The sequence below is a fragment of the Achroia grisella genome, unplaced genomic scaffold (genome assembly GCF_030625045.1).
Source record: "Achroia grisella isolate CSIRO2021 unplaced genomic scaffold, CSIRO_AGI_Agris_v1 utg474, whole genome shotgun sequence".
Taxonomy (NCBI): Eukaryota; Metazoa; Arthropoda; class Insecta; order Lepidoptera; family Pyralidae; genus Achroia; species Achroia grisella.
This window is the reverse complement of record NW_026712878.1, coordinates 4,283,409-4,300,674: the sequence shown is the minus strand read 5'-3', so window position 1 is coordinate 4,300,674 and position 17,266 is coordinate 4,283,409. Positions and strand designations below refer to the sequence as shown.

Here is a 17,266-nt window from a genome sequence, read left to right as displayed (position 1 = left end):
TTTTTTTTTGCAGTTTCACTGCGTAAAATATTTAAATCGAGTATAATATCATGGTGAGATTTGTTTTTTCTGAGTACGTATATTAAGATTTTTTTCTTTATTTGAGAATCTCTGTCTGAATATTCAAAAAATACTTTTTGCTCAGTTATTACTATATATTTTATCTTTTGCCTTACTTTTATCAATTATTTCACACAGTATATAGTTCCCATTCCCATACAAACCTATTCTATAGCGCATAATGATAAATATTTTTTATCAAGTAATTTTGCACACGTATATGACCATTATTAAGTATAAAATAGTGTATGTATTTGCATATGAAATATTACAGTTCTTCATAAGCATTTGTTATTACTAAATAATTGTTAATTACTCATCTCACCCCAATGAGTGAATTCTCGTGTACCAGACGCGACTTAAGTGTCTTATTGATTTAAAGTGATACAAATTATGTTGATTCTATCTCAAACTACGAAATAATTTTACCGAATCTTCAGATGCGAATATAGCAAAAATTATCGCAAGTATTCAGAAGTCCTTCATAACTCATTTTCGTCAACGCTATACGAAATATGGTCGAAAGAAAGAACAGTTTTTAAATAAAATAGCAATTGATAGGATGGTATTTTCACTGTAAATCTAGAAAAAACTACATGCGAACCTGAACCTCCTACTTCGATAGAGAAAAGAGGAAGACATTCTAAAACGTACGAAGACAGTTCGGACAAAGAAACGGACAAACAAGGCTTGCTTGATACCTGTGGACTTCATACTGAACTCATATGTACAGGGTTTAAGGGTTTCATCATTGATATTTTACGAGCATTGCCAGCAGAAAACTAGAATGAATTGAGCAATCTTAATGAACCGGCACATATAACAGCATATTCAAAACATTAAGCTCTTAGCATTTTCATAAAATTGGATCTGAACAAGGCACAGTACGAAAATATGAGGAGTTGTTTGATAGCAAAGAATTACTTATTGTTTCCATCATACAGGTTGATTTGTGAAGCTAAAGAATCGTACTATCCGCCAAAATTGTATTTTATTTTATTTTTATTGTAATGTATAGAAATTACTAACGTTAAAGCAGAAATCAAATGTATGTACCATTTGCAGTGCAAAACCCACAGAGATGAACAATTTAGAAAAACTACAAAATAAACCTGTCGATGAAACTTCCTATCAATACGAGTATGGCCTTTCAACTTTGCATTTGTGGAACTTATTTTACATTTATCTTACAATCAATATACAAATCAATAAAAATGGTCTGCCACAACAACAGAAAATAAAGATTTAAAAAAGCAAAAGAAGGCTTATGTACAAAGAAGGTTCAGAGAAGAACTTGGATTAAATATAGATAAACCGAAGCAAGTTAGTGGCAACACTAATGACGGCAATACAGCCACAAGATTTTTCCAAAATTATCATTGTACATCAGAAATTACTAGTATATATGAGGAATTAATAAAACTGTTTTATGTTATGAAATGAAATGTGAACGTGTGATACGTTAAACTTTCAGAAGATGCTCAAGAGTCACGGAACAAAGACTATAAACAGTTCAGGCTTCATCATGCAAGACAATGTTCGAGGGTAGCCTCTAACAAAGATGTTCTACACGCATTTTTATACACCTCTGACCCATACATAACAAGTTTAAGAAAACCTTCCAATTAAAAATATTTAGTACTTTTTGATGAAGAAAAGGAGCTCTTGAGTGACTTGTAAGCTATCTTTATAAGAATTTTGGTTTTTTACGCTGATACTTTTACTTATTTCTGTATAAACTTCTTAGGACATAAATGTAAGTCTACAAATTCTATATTTTTTGTATTCCTAAATTATTTATAACTATTAAAAATATTTTTTTACTCACAAAGCATACATTATTTAAAAGTATATATATTTAAGATTATCAGAAAAAAAAATCATGTACATATCTTTATTAATACAGAAGTTATAGATTTATGAGATGAAAATGAGTCAAAGTTCCCACTGTGCGATGGCGGGCGAGTGCAGATGGTACTCCAAAGACGTGGAAGGACTTATGGAGCGCCTGAAAGCCAACTTCCGCCTGACGGATATGACTTTAGTCCGAGGGCATCGCTAGAGGTTCGAACCTCGGCTCAGGCCGTCGTAATTTCGATCCCCGTTTGAGTTGGATGAGATCGATCGGAAGGGAGATACTTGTTTTATCGGTTGACTGTATTAAGTCTTTTGCGTGAGTATTTCAGTCTATTTCAGCCGCCAAGCGGCTTGCTTTGTAAAGCGTATTTTGGTTGTAAACTATTCGTTACAAACTTGTTTAAGCGGTTGACTGTACTAAGTCGATCATCTGGGTACCTCAGTCTCACACCTATTGTATTTTAGTTGTAGGATGCAGATAAAGCAGTGAAATTACAGGATCTCTTATCTCTTATCATAACATCTTAGTTCTCTGGAATAGCAAACGCATGAGTGGTATCGCAGGTATCACATGATAACGTGATGTCCGTAGTGCTGTTCATATATAGGTGACAGTTACCACTTACCATCAGGTGGGCCGTCAGTTTATATGTCTTGCCAATTATTTAAAAAAGATTTCACTTTCATTGTTGGTAGGAATGAAATTGACAGCATATTTTGATGATTACCTGCCATCCTATTAAGGGAACACGAACTCTCAATTTCATTCAAATAAGTTCAGCCGTTTAGTCATAACAACGTAACAAACAGACAGACATACTTTCTCACTTATGTTAGTAATATTATAAATGCGAAAGTTTGTGAGTATGGATGGATGTTTGTTACTCGTTCACGCAAAAATGACTTAACGGATTTTGATGAAACTTTACAGTATTATAGCTTATACATCCAAATAATATATAGGCTATAATTTAAAAAGAGATTATTTAAATTAGGCTAAATATAATGTTAAATGTCAAGTAAGTTTCTTCATACAACTTTGTCTACATTACGTAGACAAAGTTGCACGTGTCAGCAAGCAGAAGTAAATAATAATAATTAATAAATTACCCCAGGACAACTCACACAACCCCATCTAATCCCAAGCTAAACAGAGCTCGTGTTATGGGTACTAGACAACTGATACAAATATTCATACACTTTTTTAAGTACATACGTAATATATACAGAAAACACCTAGACCGATACAATCCTACTCATGAATACAAAATGTCTATACCGTGCGAGGAATCGAACCCGCGAACATCTTAAAGTAGCGTGCCAAACCGATGGACCACCACGGCCGTAAAATTATGGATGGATTCGAAACTAAATAACACAATTCGTTAGAACTGCCACTCGTTATTGTTTAGTTAAATAAAAGATTCACTAAAACTAGAACTGACCGCGTGAAATTTAACTGACAGCTTTCATGTCCAACGCAAACTATGTAACAGATTGTCAGTAAAACTGTCTAGAAATTAACAACTGAACAAAACGTGTCAATTAATTCTAACGTAGATATTTTTACATATTTTTGTACAAACAAACTGAGTATTATTTTATACTAGCTATGCTCGCAAGTTCATCCGCTTGGAATTTAATTTATTTTTCTAAAATGCTTTTTTCTAAAATAATATTAGCCTAAGTTATTCTTTATTACATCAGCTACCTGCCAATAAAAGCCCCGCCAAAATCGATATAGCCATTTCAGAGATTAGCCGGAACAAACAGACAGACAGATAAAAATTGTAAAAAAATATTTTGGTGTATGTATTTATATTCTTATGCATGTAAAAAATGGTTGTTTCAATATTACAAACAGACACTTTAATTTTATTTATATGTATAGATATGTTATTCTGATGTATAAGCTATATCACTGTAATGTTACAACAAAATCCGATCAGTAGTTTCTGCGTGAAAGAGTAACAAACATGTATCCATACTCAAAAACTTTCGGGTTTATAATATTAATTAGATAAGATATATGTATAACCATTCATTTTTAATTTATCATTTTAATAATAGTAATTATTTATTTATTTGTCAGAATAAGTACAATAAGTTGGTAGTAATCATTACATAGTATAAAACATAGTATAAATATATATACATACATATATAAAAATAAGAACATAGTAAGTGCAGTTTAAGGACAATTACGACCTAAAAATTAATTGGTTTTTTTATTGAAAAGTTGCATTCGCCTACGCTAACGGTGTATGGTGTAAAATCACCAGAATTAACCACGATTATTTCCAGGAGGGTCCTCGTGGAGGTCAACTAACATGGTTTATTATTAGCTATGGAGGCACTAGTCCGCATTATTAACAATCCCATGTCTCTATAGTAAATGATATAGTTAATTTCGTCAAAAGTAACTAATATACCGATACTGTAGTATCGAATCACTTAATTGCTTTGTAACCAGTACTCTGGTACTTCATCTGTCGTTACGTTAACGGCTCATCTATACGGTGTTTTATCAAGTGTAAAATCACAAAACAAACGCTAAGATCTGTCCGAATATTTGGGAATATGAGGGCAAATATTTAATTTGGCTCTGTGAGCATTGTTTGTTCGGGTCCCAATAGATGTAACACCCGTTTCTTTTGTGTCGATAGAGAGGTGCCTTGTAAAACGATTATTCCCAGAGACAGCCCCGAAAAAAAAATTTTTTTTTTCGAAGCGGTGCAAGAACTAAAAAATGTCTCACTGAGACTCCTACTCGCCTACTATCTTTCCGGAACATTTTATTTTTAATCATATACATAAATAAATAAATAACCCTGGACAATTAACACAACTCAATCATCACAGTGAGCAGAGCTTGTGTTATGGGTACTAGACAACTGATATAAATACATACATATATATTTTTGGTAAATACGTGTATAATATACATAGAAAACACTCAGGCCGATACAAACAATCATACATCAAACAATCAATCACTCACTCATGAATACAAATGTTTGCGCAGTGCGAGGAATCGAACCCGCAACCATCGGAAGTAAAACGGTGTGCTAGACCGCTAGACCACCGAGGCCGTCACTATATAAATATTAACATACAATTTGTCCGATTGGTATTGCTGTAATTATTGTTTTTTTTTTCAAATGCATGAACACAAACTATTTCGACGTCTCAGTGGTCAAGTTATCATAAGATGCGTTAATGATGAGTTGTGTCATCTGCGAAGATCGAATTTGCTACCTCCAGGACTTGCGGGGGCTTGGGCCCCATATTGCCCCCTCCCCCCCCCCCCCCCTAAATCCGGGGCTGCCCAGATATATATTAACCGTGGACCCAAACCCAGACGGGTGCAATTATACAAAACTGTGACATTATTTAAATTAAAATACTTTAAAAATGTAATAGAGTTTACGTTTACTACGGTACCTCTATCCAGCCCATTTCAGTTAACAGCTTTCTTTGTGATATGTTTTTCCGGAATGGCGAAAGAACTCTATCACTAGATCACGAGGTTACAGAATAATGTAATGTGCATGGTACTTTTTATGTACATACATATTATGCTATTTTAAGTGTAATGTACACTATATTCATGGCTTTAGAGCGATTTTTTAAGAGTGCACATAGCTCTATATTACGTTTCCTTGGTTGCGGAATAAATCGCACGAAAAAAACATAATGCGGTGGAGCTACATTTCAAGTCATAAAAGGCTTTCTATGATTCAAAGAATATATCATTAAAAACAAAGATTCGAAATTTGAAAACCGCGCAGTGTCTACGGGGTACGTAAATTAAAAATAAACATTCGAAATTTGAAAATTGGTACGCCACAACGCATCAATAATTAAAAAAAAAATAGAATGGTCATAAAAAATATTAGTTTCCAAATTTAAAAACATAGTAATATTGAATAATTACACTGCATTGCGTAAGATTTGTAGATGATAATGGAATGGTGCACCCGCCTGCGCTAACGGTTTACGCTGGCGGGGCACCATTGGTGGATGATACGAGTACATGAAATCAGGCTAGTTTGCCAATCGTGGCGTATTTACCAGAAATTGACCATGATAGTTTCCAGGGACGATCGCGTGGAGGTCGACTGTATATTACTAGTAATAAAACTATTGTACTTATTATTGTTAATAATAAGGACTATAGCTTTATTACTAGTAATATATATTTAGTCCCTCTGCCCTTCGCGTAAATAAAGTTAAACTGTCGAACTTAGTAAAATAATAATAAAGGAAACGAAAGTTTCTAATTATCTCGTTTCTGGGTGTTCTAGGTTTTGACTTAGATGGTCGTTTTCCCTTTTTGTATAGCACAAGAGTATTCCAGATGGAAGAATAAGAGATTTCTTTATATAATTAAATAATTAAAAGAAAAACAATTTATACTTTATTTACGTAGTTTAATAAAAAGTTTACTAATATTAAATCGAGTTATTAAATACGAAATAATTGCAGTCTTTGTTAAGATGTATAATAATATAATCATTGAATGTTATTGTAAAATAATTATTTTAATTAGAAATATTGTGAAAATAATTTTAATTAAAATCATAATTTTACTACATTTAAAAGTAATAAATTACTAACATAAATAAAAAAATAGAATTCTCACATATGACCACATATTAAATAAAGAATATAATTTAAATAAATTAAAAAATATATAGACGTAACTTACCTCCCACAAAGTGGTCTTCCGAAATGAAAGGGTAAAACAAAAAAAAATCTCGAATACAACAATCACATCACTTCACTGAAAAAAACAACACTATGTCACACCAATATACTTTTTATATCTCACAAATTATCGTCCGAACATATAATTTTGTCACTGTGACAGAAATAGTGCGGCATCCAATATTGAAGCGGCGATTTTTTACGGTACCACAATTATTCGTGGGACAGCCACGTACGTGTCGACCGCGCAACGGTACGTTAGCGACTGAGCGGCTCTGGGAAGGGGACGTGAAAAAGAGCGGGAAACAGCGCGCGATTTTTCTTCCATCCGACTGTGACTACGTTCGCGCCATTTTCACATTCCGAAAATTGATGGTCGCGTGTTTTTTTTTTTAGTAGTTATGGAAAAGGTTTTATTCTGCTTTCATGTGTATTCGTATGGATTTAATCGAAAAATTCCATCATACGGAGTATTTACATAGATAGATTTTGATCAAAGTCGTTTGCTACATCTATAACGTATGTTACAGCTTATTTTGTAATCTATGTTTCGGTTTGAACGCTTAGATACTTTCCATGAGGTGGATTTGACATTTAGTTACCTAAAAAAATTAAGGAGATAAAATAAATAATGTATGAATCTGCATATTGCAAGCCTGCCTCAATTAAAACAAAGCTGTTTTACTGTTAAGGTTAGTAAGTACATAAAATCAATTTTCATTTAATACTTATAAGGATAGTGGACATGTATACATTTTTTTTTTTATTTAAATACATTTTTCCACAGACATATTCGCCCGTGCCTTTTTTAATTTACTTTAATATTATAATATTTATTTAATTTCCACTTTTGTACAACTCCAGCCGAGATGTTACAATTTGCCTAACAGTGACACCGAGGCAGACCTTATCCGTCTGGCCCAGAACCACCGCTGGCCGGCCGGGTGAGTTGACAACATGCAGTGTCACCCATCTTTATTTGGAGGATTAGATTTACCAATATGCATATACAATTATATAAATCTTACTGAACGGTCTGCTGGTCGGCCGACCGTTGAGAGATGTCGTCGTAGTTAAAGAAAAGAGCTTGTTTCCAAAGTAAAATATAATAATTTAAATTTCTATGTAATTGTCCGTCTTTTTTCCTTGTCGAGTCTGTCTTGTCAATTCTTTCGTCTCTCCTAGTTACGTCTTATATCCAGCCAGCAAGCAGTCCTGTCAAGGAGGCCGCAACATCCCCACCTCCAGTATTGGAAACCAATACTCTAAGTGCGGACGTCCAGTCTGGCGAGCCTCGTTGCTGGCCGTTTATATAGTCCGGTCGAAGTCAGCACGTCAGCTACTCGGACCCTACCGTCCTTCCCAGGGTACACAGCTGTCACTCGTCCTTTGGGCCACAGGTTGCGGGGAAGTTGGTCATCGACCACAATGACAATGTCATCGATAGTCAGTGGTCGTGTCTCAGTCTGGAACCATTTGTCTCGTCGTGTCAAAGTTGGGAGGTACTCCTTGATCCAGCGTTTCCAGGTCAAGTCGGCAAGCCGTTGAGAGTGCCTCCAGGATCGTCGCAATACCTCACCGTCATTACAGGTACTAACAGGTAAGTCAACAGAATCAGTCTTGGTCATCAAAAAGCTGTTTGGTGTCAATGGTAAGTCGTCGTCCTTGTCAATCGGTACGTACGTCAGGGGTCTATTATTTACAAAATGTTCTGTCTCCGCAAGTAACGTAGACAAAACTTGATCATTCGGGGCCGTCTCTTTTAGAGTGATACGAAGCGCTGTCTTGACGGATCTCACCATTCGTTCCCAACAGCCTCCCATGTGAGGAGCATTGGGTGCGATGAAATGCCAATCGATGCCCTTTACAGTGCCAAAACGAAGCAATTCGTTCTTATCTAAGGATGCTACGGACTGCTTAAGCTCACGGTCGGCTCCTTTAAAAGTAGTGGCGTTGTCACTCCATATTTGTTTTGGGCATCCACGCCGGGCTATGAATCGCCGGATAGCCATAATCGCGCTACTAGTCGACAGGTCATGTGTCACTTCAATATGGATTGCCCTTACCGTGAGGCAGGTGAAAAGAGCCCCATACCTCTTCTCACGATGACGGCCTACCTTCACCAGCATGGGACCAAAGTAGTCCAAGCCCGTAAACTGGAATGGTCGTCCACCAGCTGTCAGTCGGACTTCGGGTAGTTGTCCCATTAAAGGTGGGTCAGGTCTTGCTCTTCTTATTTTACATGCTTGACAGTCGTTCCAGACAGATTTGACAGCATTTCTTCCACCAATTACCCAAAAACGCTGTCTTAAATTATTGAAGACCAGCTCTCGTCCTGTATGGGCTGCGTCTTGATGATACTGGTGCATTAGCAGACGAGTATAATTGTCTTTTGGGTGCAAAATGATGGGGTGCCTAGTATCACTATTAGCGTCGGCCTCACTAATCCTCCCACCAACGCGAAGAATGTCGTCTTTGTCTAAAAAAGGTGTCAGCTGTCGCAAGCAACTGTCTTTGTCAACCTGTCCAGACTTCTTCAAACAACTTATTTCATTATGGAATAAGTTTCCCTGGCTTTCTTTAATCCACGACTTTTCTGCTATTTTAATTTCGTCTACTGTTAATTCACCCTTCTTTCTATTGTCTTTGTGGGACCAGTTGTATACAGCTCGAAAAAACCAGGCGGTACTTCTTACTAGCCTCCAGAATTTAGAAAAGCGGCTGATATCAGGTAGCTCGAAAGGTACAACTGTTAAGACGCAGAGAGTTTTTACTTCAATGTCTGTAGGATCCACAGCTACGTCGTTATCTTCTAATGGCCAGAACTGCTTAGACATACGAAGAAACTGTGGTCCATGTAGCCACCTCACGTTGTCCTCAATTGTCGTGTCTCTTGTAGCGTCATCTGCAGCGTTCAGTCCTGATGGTACCCACCTCCAGTGATTGACGTCGGTTATCTCGGAGATCTCACTGACACGATGAGCGACGAAAGGCTTGAAACGACCGCTATCAGAACGCAACCAGCTTAAAACAGTCTTAGAGTCAGACCATAGCGTTACGCTTGTGTCAAAGTGTCTCTTCAAGGTTTGAGCTAGCCTAGCACCCATGAGTGCAGCTTGCAACTCGAGTCGGGGTATACTCATCACCTTCAGCGGAGCGACGTGAGCACGTGCCATGATGAAGGATACGTGACAGCTTCCGTCTACCATCTTGACACGAAGGTAAGCAACGCTTGCGTATGCCTTACTACTTGCATCGCAGAATACATGTAGTTCTGTAGCTTGTTTGTCACACATGTCAGTAAAGAACCAACGCGGAAGTCTAAACGTACTGATCTTTTGAAGTTCCGTCAACCATAATTGCCACTTCTCGAAGTGACTTGATTCGACTTCGTCGTCCCATCCAATTTTAGATTTCCACACATCTTGTAGGAGTATTCGACCCCTTACTGTGACGTACAGGAGGAAACCCAATGGATCAAAGATGGACATTGTCAATCTCAACACGTCACGCTTGGTTGGTTTCTTTAGCCCGGTCTTAATGTCCTCGCTTACCTTTGGAAACTTGAGTTCAAAGACAAACTCATCAGTCTCTTGGTTCCAGCGTACTCCAAGTACACGCTCGACCTGGTCATCCTTGGAGTCGGAGAGAATCTTCAGGCTACTCGGAGCAAGCTTGTCTACAGGTAAGTGCTGTAAAAGTCTTTGGGAATTCGAAACAAAGTTTCTTAAGTTGAAACCACCAGAGGCATGTATACGTATAACGTCATCCACCACTCGTATTAAATCGTCCTCGTCGTCAAAGGAATGAATGTAGTCGTCGACATAGTGGTGGTCGACAATTGCCTTTACAGCCTCAGGACAGGTCGTCTCATATCTGCGGGCATTAATATTTTTGACATATTGTGCTGATGATGGTGAGCAGACTGCTCCGAAGGTCATAACATTCATGATATATATGTCGTCGTTCCACAGAAGTCTCTGGGCATGTCGGTCGTCTTCTCTAATAAGAACTCTGTGAAACATTTCTTGAATATCTCCAATAACAGAAAATTTACCTATACGGAACCCTAATAGTACGGCAGGCAGAGATGTCAAAAGGTCCGGTCCGCTCATTAAAAAATCGTTGAGTGACCTACCATCAGACTTGGCGGCACAGTCTAGTACCATCCGTAATTTGTTAGGCTTATTAGGGTTGAATACGGCAAAATGAGGAAGATACCAGGTTTTGGTTGTCTTGACTGAAGCTTCCTCTAAGGATAGCTTCGAAATATAACCCTTGTCGAGGTTCTCCTGTATCTTCTCCTCATACTTGACGGCAAACTCAGGGTACCTATTAAACTTTCTCCGAATACCTGAGAGTCGACTCTTCGCCTGTGGGTAGCTGTTAGGAAGCTGAACGTCATCAGACCTCCACAACAAGCCAGTCTCCCATCGTCCTTCAGGCAAGAGCTTCGTTGTCCGTTCCATGATCTTCAGTGCTAGCTGATCCTCTCGAGAACGAGGAAAGTCGCCTGTCTGCTTCACACCGAAAGAATCTGTAGAGAAAGATCTCTTCACCAGGTTATGTAATTCGTCACAAGAACAGAGATGTAATATAGTACTGTCATTCGTTATACTACTGAACCCAATGTTTCCATGTAATACATAACCCAAGTCTGTCTTAGAAATCATAGGTCCGTTCTTATGTCTTTGTATTATTTGTCTAGTTATAATTAAGTCGATATTGTCTTGTCCAATCAGTAATTCAATTTTTCTAGGTCGTATGTTATAGTCTGTCACATAGTCTTTTACATAAGGAAATTTATTTACAATATTTTTATATGAAATACTATCTACAGAAATGTTCAAATTATTTATAGAACGCACACTATTTACACTATACACATTTTGTTCATTTATACCGCGAATATTAAACGACACTATTTTTGAGTCCGTCTCTGTAGTTAACATTCCAGACGCACCGCGCATGTATAAACTTCTTGTCGGTCCGGTAATGCCGGCCCTGTCGAGCAGCGCATTGTCAACTAGGCTCAAAGATGCTCCTTCGTCTAGGAGTGCAAAAGTAGTGACATCACCCTTTGTTCCTGATACTACCACCGGGATAACTTTCAGTAGTACATGAGAGTGTTGGTTGTCGATGCTCGCTGTCATTTCGGTGTGGTTGACTGAAACCACTCTCTCTCCGGACTCTTGAACGGTCTGCTGGTCGGCCGACCGTTGAGAGATGTCGTCGTAGTTAAAGAAAAGAGCTTGTTTTCAAAGTAAAATATAATAATTTAAATATCTATGTAATCGTCCGTCTTTTTTCCTTGTCGAGTCTGTCTTGTCAATTCTTTCGTCTGTCCTAGTTACGTCTTATATCCGGCCAGCAAGCAGTCCTGTCAAGGAGGCCGCAACATCCCCACCTCCAGTATTGGAAACCAATACTCTAAGTGCGGACGTCCAGTCTGGCGAGCCTCGTTGCTGGCCGTTTATATAGTCCGGTCGAAGTCAGCACGTCAGCTACTCGGACCCTACCGTCCTTCCCAGGGTACACAGCTGTCACTCGTCCTTTGGGCCACAGGTTGCGGGGAAGTTGGTCATCGACCACAATGACAATGTCATCGATAGTCAGTGGTCGTGTCTCAGTCTGGAACCATTTGTCTCGTCGTGTCAAAGTTGGGAGGTACTCCTTGATCCAGCGTTTCCAGGTCAAGTCGGCAAGCCGTTGAGAGTGCCTCCAGGATCGTCGCAATACCTCACCGTCATTACAGGTACTAACAGGTAAGTCAACAGAATCAGTCTTGGTCATCAAAAAGCTGTTTGGTGTCAATGGTAAGTCGTCGTCCTTGTCAATCGGTACGTACGTCAGGGGTCTGTTATTTACAAAATGTTCTGTCTCCGCAAGTAACGTAGACAACACTTGATCACTCGGGGCCGTCTCTTTTAGAGTGATATGAAGCGCTGTCTTGACGGATCTCACCATTCGTTCCCAACAGCCTCCCATGTGAGGAGCATTGGGTGCGATGAAATGCCAGTCGATGCCCTTTACAGTGCCAAAACGAAGTAATTCGTCCTTATCTAAGGATGCTACGGACTGCTTAAGCTCACGGTCGGCTCCTTTAAAAGTAGTGGCGTTGTCACTCCATATTTGTCTTGGGCATCCACGTCGGGCTATGAATCGTCGGATAGCCATAATCGCGCTACTAGTCGACAGGTCATGTGTCACTTCAATATGGATTCCCCTCACCGTGAGGCAGGTGAAAAGAGCCCCATACCTCTTCTCACGATGACAGCCTACCTTCACCAGCATGGGACCAAAATAATCCAAGCCCGTAAACTGGAATGGTCGTCCACCAGCTGTCAGTCGTACTTCGGGTAGTTGTCCCATTAAAGGTGGGTCAGGTCTTGCTCTTCTTATTTTACATGCTTGACAGTCGTTCCAGACAGATTTGACAGCATTTCTTCCACCAATTACCCAAAAACGCTGTCTTAAATTATTGAAGACCAGCTCTCGTCCTGTATGGGCTGCGTCTTGATGATACTGGTGCATTAGCAGACGAGTATAATTGTCTTTTGGGTGCAAAATGATGGGGTGCCTAGTATCACTATTAGCGTCGGCCTCACTAATCCTCCCACCAACGCGAAGAATGTCGTCTTTGTCTAAAAAAGGTGTCAGCTGTCGCAAGCAACTGTCTTTGTCAACCTGTCCAGACTTCTTCAAACAACTTATTTCATTATGGAATAAGTTTCCCTGGCTTTCTTTAATCCACGACTTTTCTGCTATTTTAATTTCGTCTACTGTTAATTCACCCTTCTTTCTATTGTCTTTGTGGGACCAGTTGTATACAGCTCGAAAAAACCAGGCGGTACTTCTTACTAGCCTCCAGAATTTAGAAAAGCGGCTGATATCAGGTAGCTCGAAAGGTACAACTGTTAAGACGCAGAGAGTTTTTACTTCAATGTCTGTAGGATCCACAGCTACGTCGTTATCTTCTAATGGCCAGAACTGCTTAGACATACGAAGAAACTGTGGTCCATGTAGCCACCTCACGTTGTCCTCAATTGTCGTGTCTCTTGTAGCGTCATCTGCAGCGTTCAGTCCTGATGGTACCCACCTCCAGTGATTGACGTCGGTTATCTCGGAGATCTCACTGACACGATGAGCGACGAAAGGCTTGAAACGACCGCTATCAGAACGCAACCAGCTTAAAACAGTCTTAGAGTCAGACCATAGCGTTACGCTTGTGTCAAAGTGTCTCTTCAAGGTTTGAGCTAGCCTAGCACCCATGAGTGCAGCTTGCAACTCGAGTCGGGGTATACTCATCACCTTCAGCGGAGCGACGTGAGCACGTGCCATGATGAAGGATACGTGACAGCTTCCGTCTACCATCTTGACACGAAGGTAAGCAACGCTTGCGTATGCCTTACTACTTGCATCGCAGAATACATGTAGTTCTGTAACTTGTTTGTCACACATGTCAGTAAAGAACCAACGCGGAAGTCTAAACGTACTGATCTTTTGAAGGTCCGTCAACCATAATTGCCACTTCTCGAAGTGACTCGATTCGATTTCGTCGTCCCATCCGATTTTAGATTTCCACACATCTTGTAGGAGTATTCGACCCCTTACTGTGGCGTACAGGAGGAAACCCAATGGATCAAAGATGGACATTGTCAATCTCAACACGTCACGCTTGGTTGGTTTCTTTAGCCCGGTCTTAATGTCCTCACTTACCTTTGGAAACTTGAGTTCAAAGACAAACTCATCAGTCTCTTGGTTCCAGCGTACTCCAAGTACACGCTCGACCTGGTCATCCTTGGAGTCGGAGAGAATCTTCAGGCTACTCGGAGCAAGCCTGTCTACAGGTAAGTGCTGTAAAAGTCTTTGAGAATTCGAAACAAAGTTTCTTAAGTTGAAACCACCAGAGGCATGTATACGTATAACGTCATCCACCACTCGTATTAAATCGTCCTCGTCGTCAAAGGAGTGAATGTAGTCGTCGACATAGTGATGGTCAACAATTGCCTTTACAGCCTCAGGACAGGTCGTCTCATATCTGCGGGCATTAATATTTTTGACATATTGTGCTGATGATGGTGAGCAGACTGCTCCGAAGGTCATAACATTCATGATATATATGTCGTCGTTCCACAGAAGTCTCTGGGCATGTCGGTCGTCTTCTCTAATAAGAACTCTGTGAAACATTTCTTGAATATCTCCAATAACAGAAAATTTACCTATACGGAACCCTAATAGTACGGCAGGCAGAGATGTCAAAAGGTCCGGTCCGCTCATTAAAAAATCGTTGAGTGACCTACCATCAGACTTGGCGGCACAGTCTAGTACTATCCGTAATTTGTTAGGCTTATTAGGGTTGAATACGGCAAAATGAGGAAGATACCAGGTTTTGGTTGTCTTGACTGAAGCTTTCTCTAAGGATAGCTTCGAAATATAACCCTTGTCGAGGTTCTCCTGTATCTTCTCCTCATACTTGACGGCAAACTCAGGGTACCTATTAAACTTTCTCTGAATACCTGAGAGTCGACTCTTCGCCTGTGGGTAGCTGTTAGGAAGCTGAACGTCATCAGACCTCCACAACAAGCCAGTCTCCCATCGTCCTTCAGGCAAGAGCTTCGTTGTCCGTTCCATAATCTTCAGTGCCAGCTGATCCTCTCGAGAACGAGGAAAGTCGCCTGTTTGCTTCACACCGAAAGAATCTGTAGAGAAAGATCTCTTCACCAGGTTATGTAATTCGTCACAAGAACAGAGATGTAATATAGTACTGTCATTCGTTATACTACTGAACCCAATGTTTCCATGTAATACATAACCCAAGTCTGTCTTAGAAATCATAGGTCCGTTCTTATGTCTTTGTATTATTTGTCTAGTTATAATTAAGTCGATATTGTCTTGTCCAATCAGTAATTCAATTTTTCTAGGTCGTATGTTATAGTCTGTCACATAGTCTTTTACATAAGGAAATTTATTTACAATATTTTTATATGAAATACTATCTACAGAAATGTTCAAATTATTTATAGAACGCACACTATTTACACTATACACATTTTGTTCATTTATACCGCGAATATTAAACGACACTATTTTTGAGTCCGTCTCTGTAGTTGACATTCCAGACGCACCGCGCATGTGTAAACTTCTTGTCGGTCCGGTAATGCCGGCCCTGTCGAGCAGCGCATTGTCAACTAGGCTCAAAGATGCTCCTTCGTCTAGGAGTGCAAAAGTAGTGACATCACCCTTTGTTCCTGATACTACCACCGGGATAACTTTCAGTAGTACATGAGTGTTGGTTGTCGATGCTCGCTGTCATTTCGGTGTGGTTGACTGAAACCACTCTCTCTCCGGACTCATCACGCGGAGCAGCATGAAGCAGGGTGTGATGTACACGTGTACAGTTAGGTACTGAACATTTAGTTTTTCTCCTACATGCTTTCAGCTGATGTCGCAGAGATAGGCAAGAAAAGCACATTTTTTTGTCAGTTACCAGCTTCCAGCGGTCGTCAGTAGTCATCTGCTTGAAGTCATCGCAGTCACTTAATCGATGATCTCTGTTACATAGGACACATGAAGCTGAATAAGAAGATGTCGCAGCTATCACTGGTCTCCATTGTCTATGTTCAGGCTTAGGCGGCAGTCTCGGCATAGAATTATTTACATATTTTACAGGAAGCGGAGCAATATATGTCGCGGCATTAGCTACTGTCATTAGCCATTCTGAGACGTCGGATAAGGTAACAATATTTACATTTTTATTTGATATATACATACTCCATTGATATTTCAGTAAAGACGGCAATTTTCCAATTATTTCCCTTATCAATGTGGGATTTGTCAAATGTCCGATTTCATCTGTCATTTTCATAGTCGCAACAATATTTTGAATTGCAGTCGCATATTCTATTAAGTGACTGACATCGTCGTGACGTATATCGCGCATGGCTCTTATTTTATTTAACATGACTTCTATTATCAATTCCGGTCGACCAAATCGTAATTTTAATGTGTCAATAATTAATTTCAGGTTTGTTGCACTCACCAACAGGGCAGATACAGCGTCACGTGCACGACCCTTTAGGCAGCGTGATAATCTCGCAATATTTTCGTCGTCGCTATAATCACATAGGCGTGTTGTCGAATTATATTGACTATAGAATAATGCCCAGTCTTCTGGGTCACCGCTGTACATAGGCAACTCTTTTGTGCATGTCTGTCTGGCTAAGAGTTTGGACATATCATTCTCTAGTTTACATGTATAATGATGTGGCGATTGCGGAATATCTTGTGGTACGGTTTGTATGACAGGCTGTGTCTGAAGATTAGTATTGACGGCCATTGGCATGGTCTGAGGCATACTGTCATGATGTATCATACCTGAAGTTGTAGGCAGGTGTATCGATTCGCGGGACTGATATCTGTTAGGCGTGATGCAGTTGTCTTCGTCTTCCAGCGCCTGTGATCTTATTGCAAGTCTCTCTTCAATCAGTTTGGTCTGTACTAAGGCGCGCTCTTCTGCGGCTTGTAGTTGCAGTTGTAGGAGTTGTTGTCGTCTTACTACACTCGATGTTGACACATTGGACCGAGCGGACGGTGTAGGTGAGGGCTGGCGGCTACCGTGGGCGGACTGTCGGTCGTG

General features: G+C 39.6%; 3 protein-coding genes across 3 annotated transcripts in view; all 3 read right to left on the bottom strand.

Moving 5' to 3' along the window:
* Positions 1-6,862, bottom strand: part of LOC131845550 (octopamine receptor beta-2R) — a 241,317-nt gene extending 234,455 nt beyond the window's left edge. The window contains exon 1 of the mRNA XM_059194620.1: positions 6,629-6,862. The gene's annotated coding sequence lies outside the window, so the exon portion shown is untranslated. The remainder of the gene's footprint in view (positions 1-6,628) is intronic.
* A 983-nt stretch (positions 6,863-7,845) lies between these two features.
* LOC131845453 (uncharacterized) lies at positions 7,846-11,780 on the bottom strand. The gene has a single exon (XM_059194517.1). It carries the CDS (start codon positions 11,778-11,780, stop codon positions 7,893-7,895), a length of 3,888 nt encoding a protein of 1,295 aa, XP_059050500.1. The 3' UTR covers positions 7,846-7,892.
* Positions 11,781-11,892: 112 nt separating this feature from the next.
* Positions 11,893-14,135, bottom strand: LOC131845528 (uncharacterized). The gene has a single exon (XM_059194598.1). It carries the CDS (start codon positions 14,086-14,088, stop codon positions 12,058-12,060), a length of 2,031 nt encoding a protein of 676 aa, XP_059050581.1. The 5' UTR covers positions 14,089-14,135; the 3' UTR covers positions 11,893-12,057.
* Between the last annotated feature and the right edge of the window lie 3,131 nt (positions 14,136-17,266).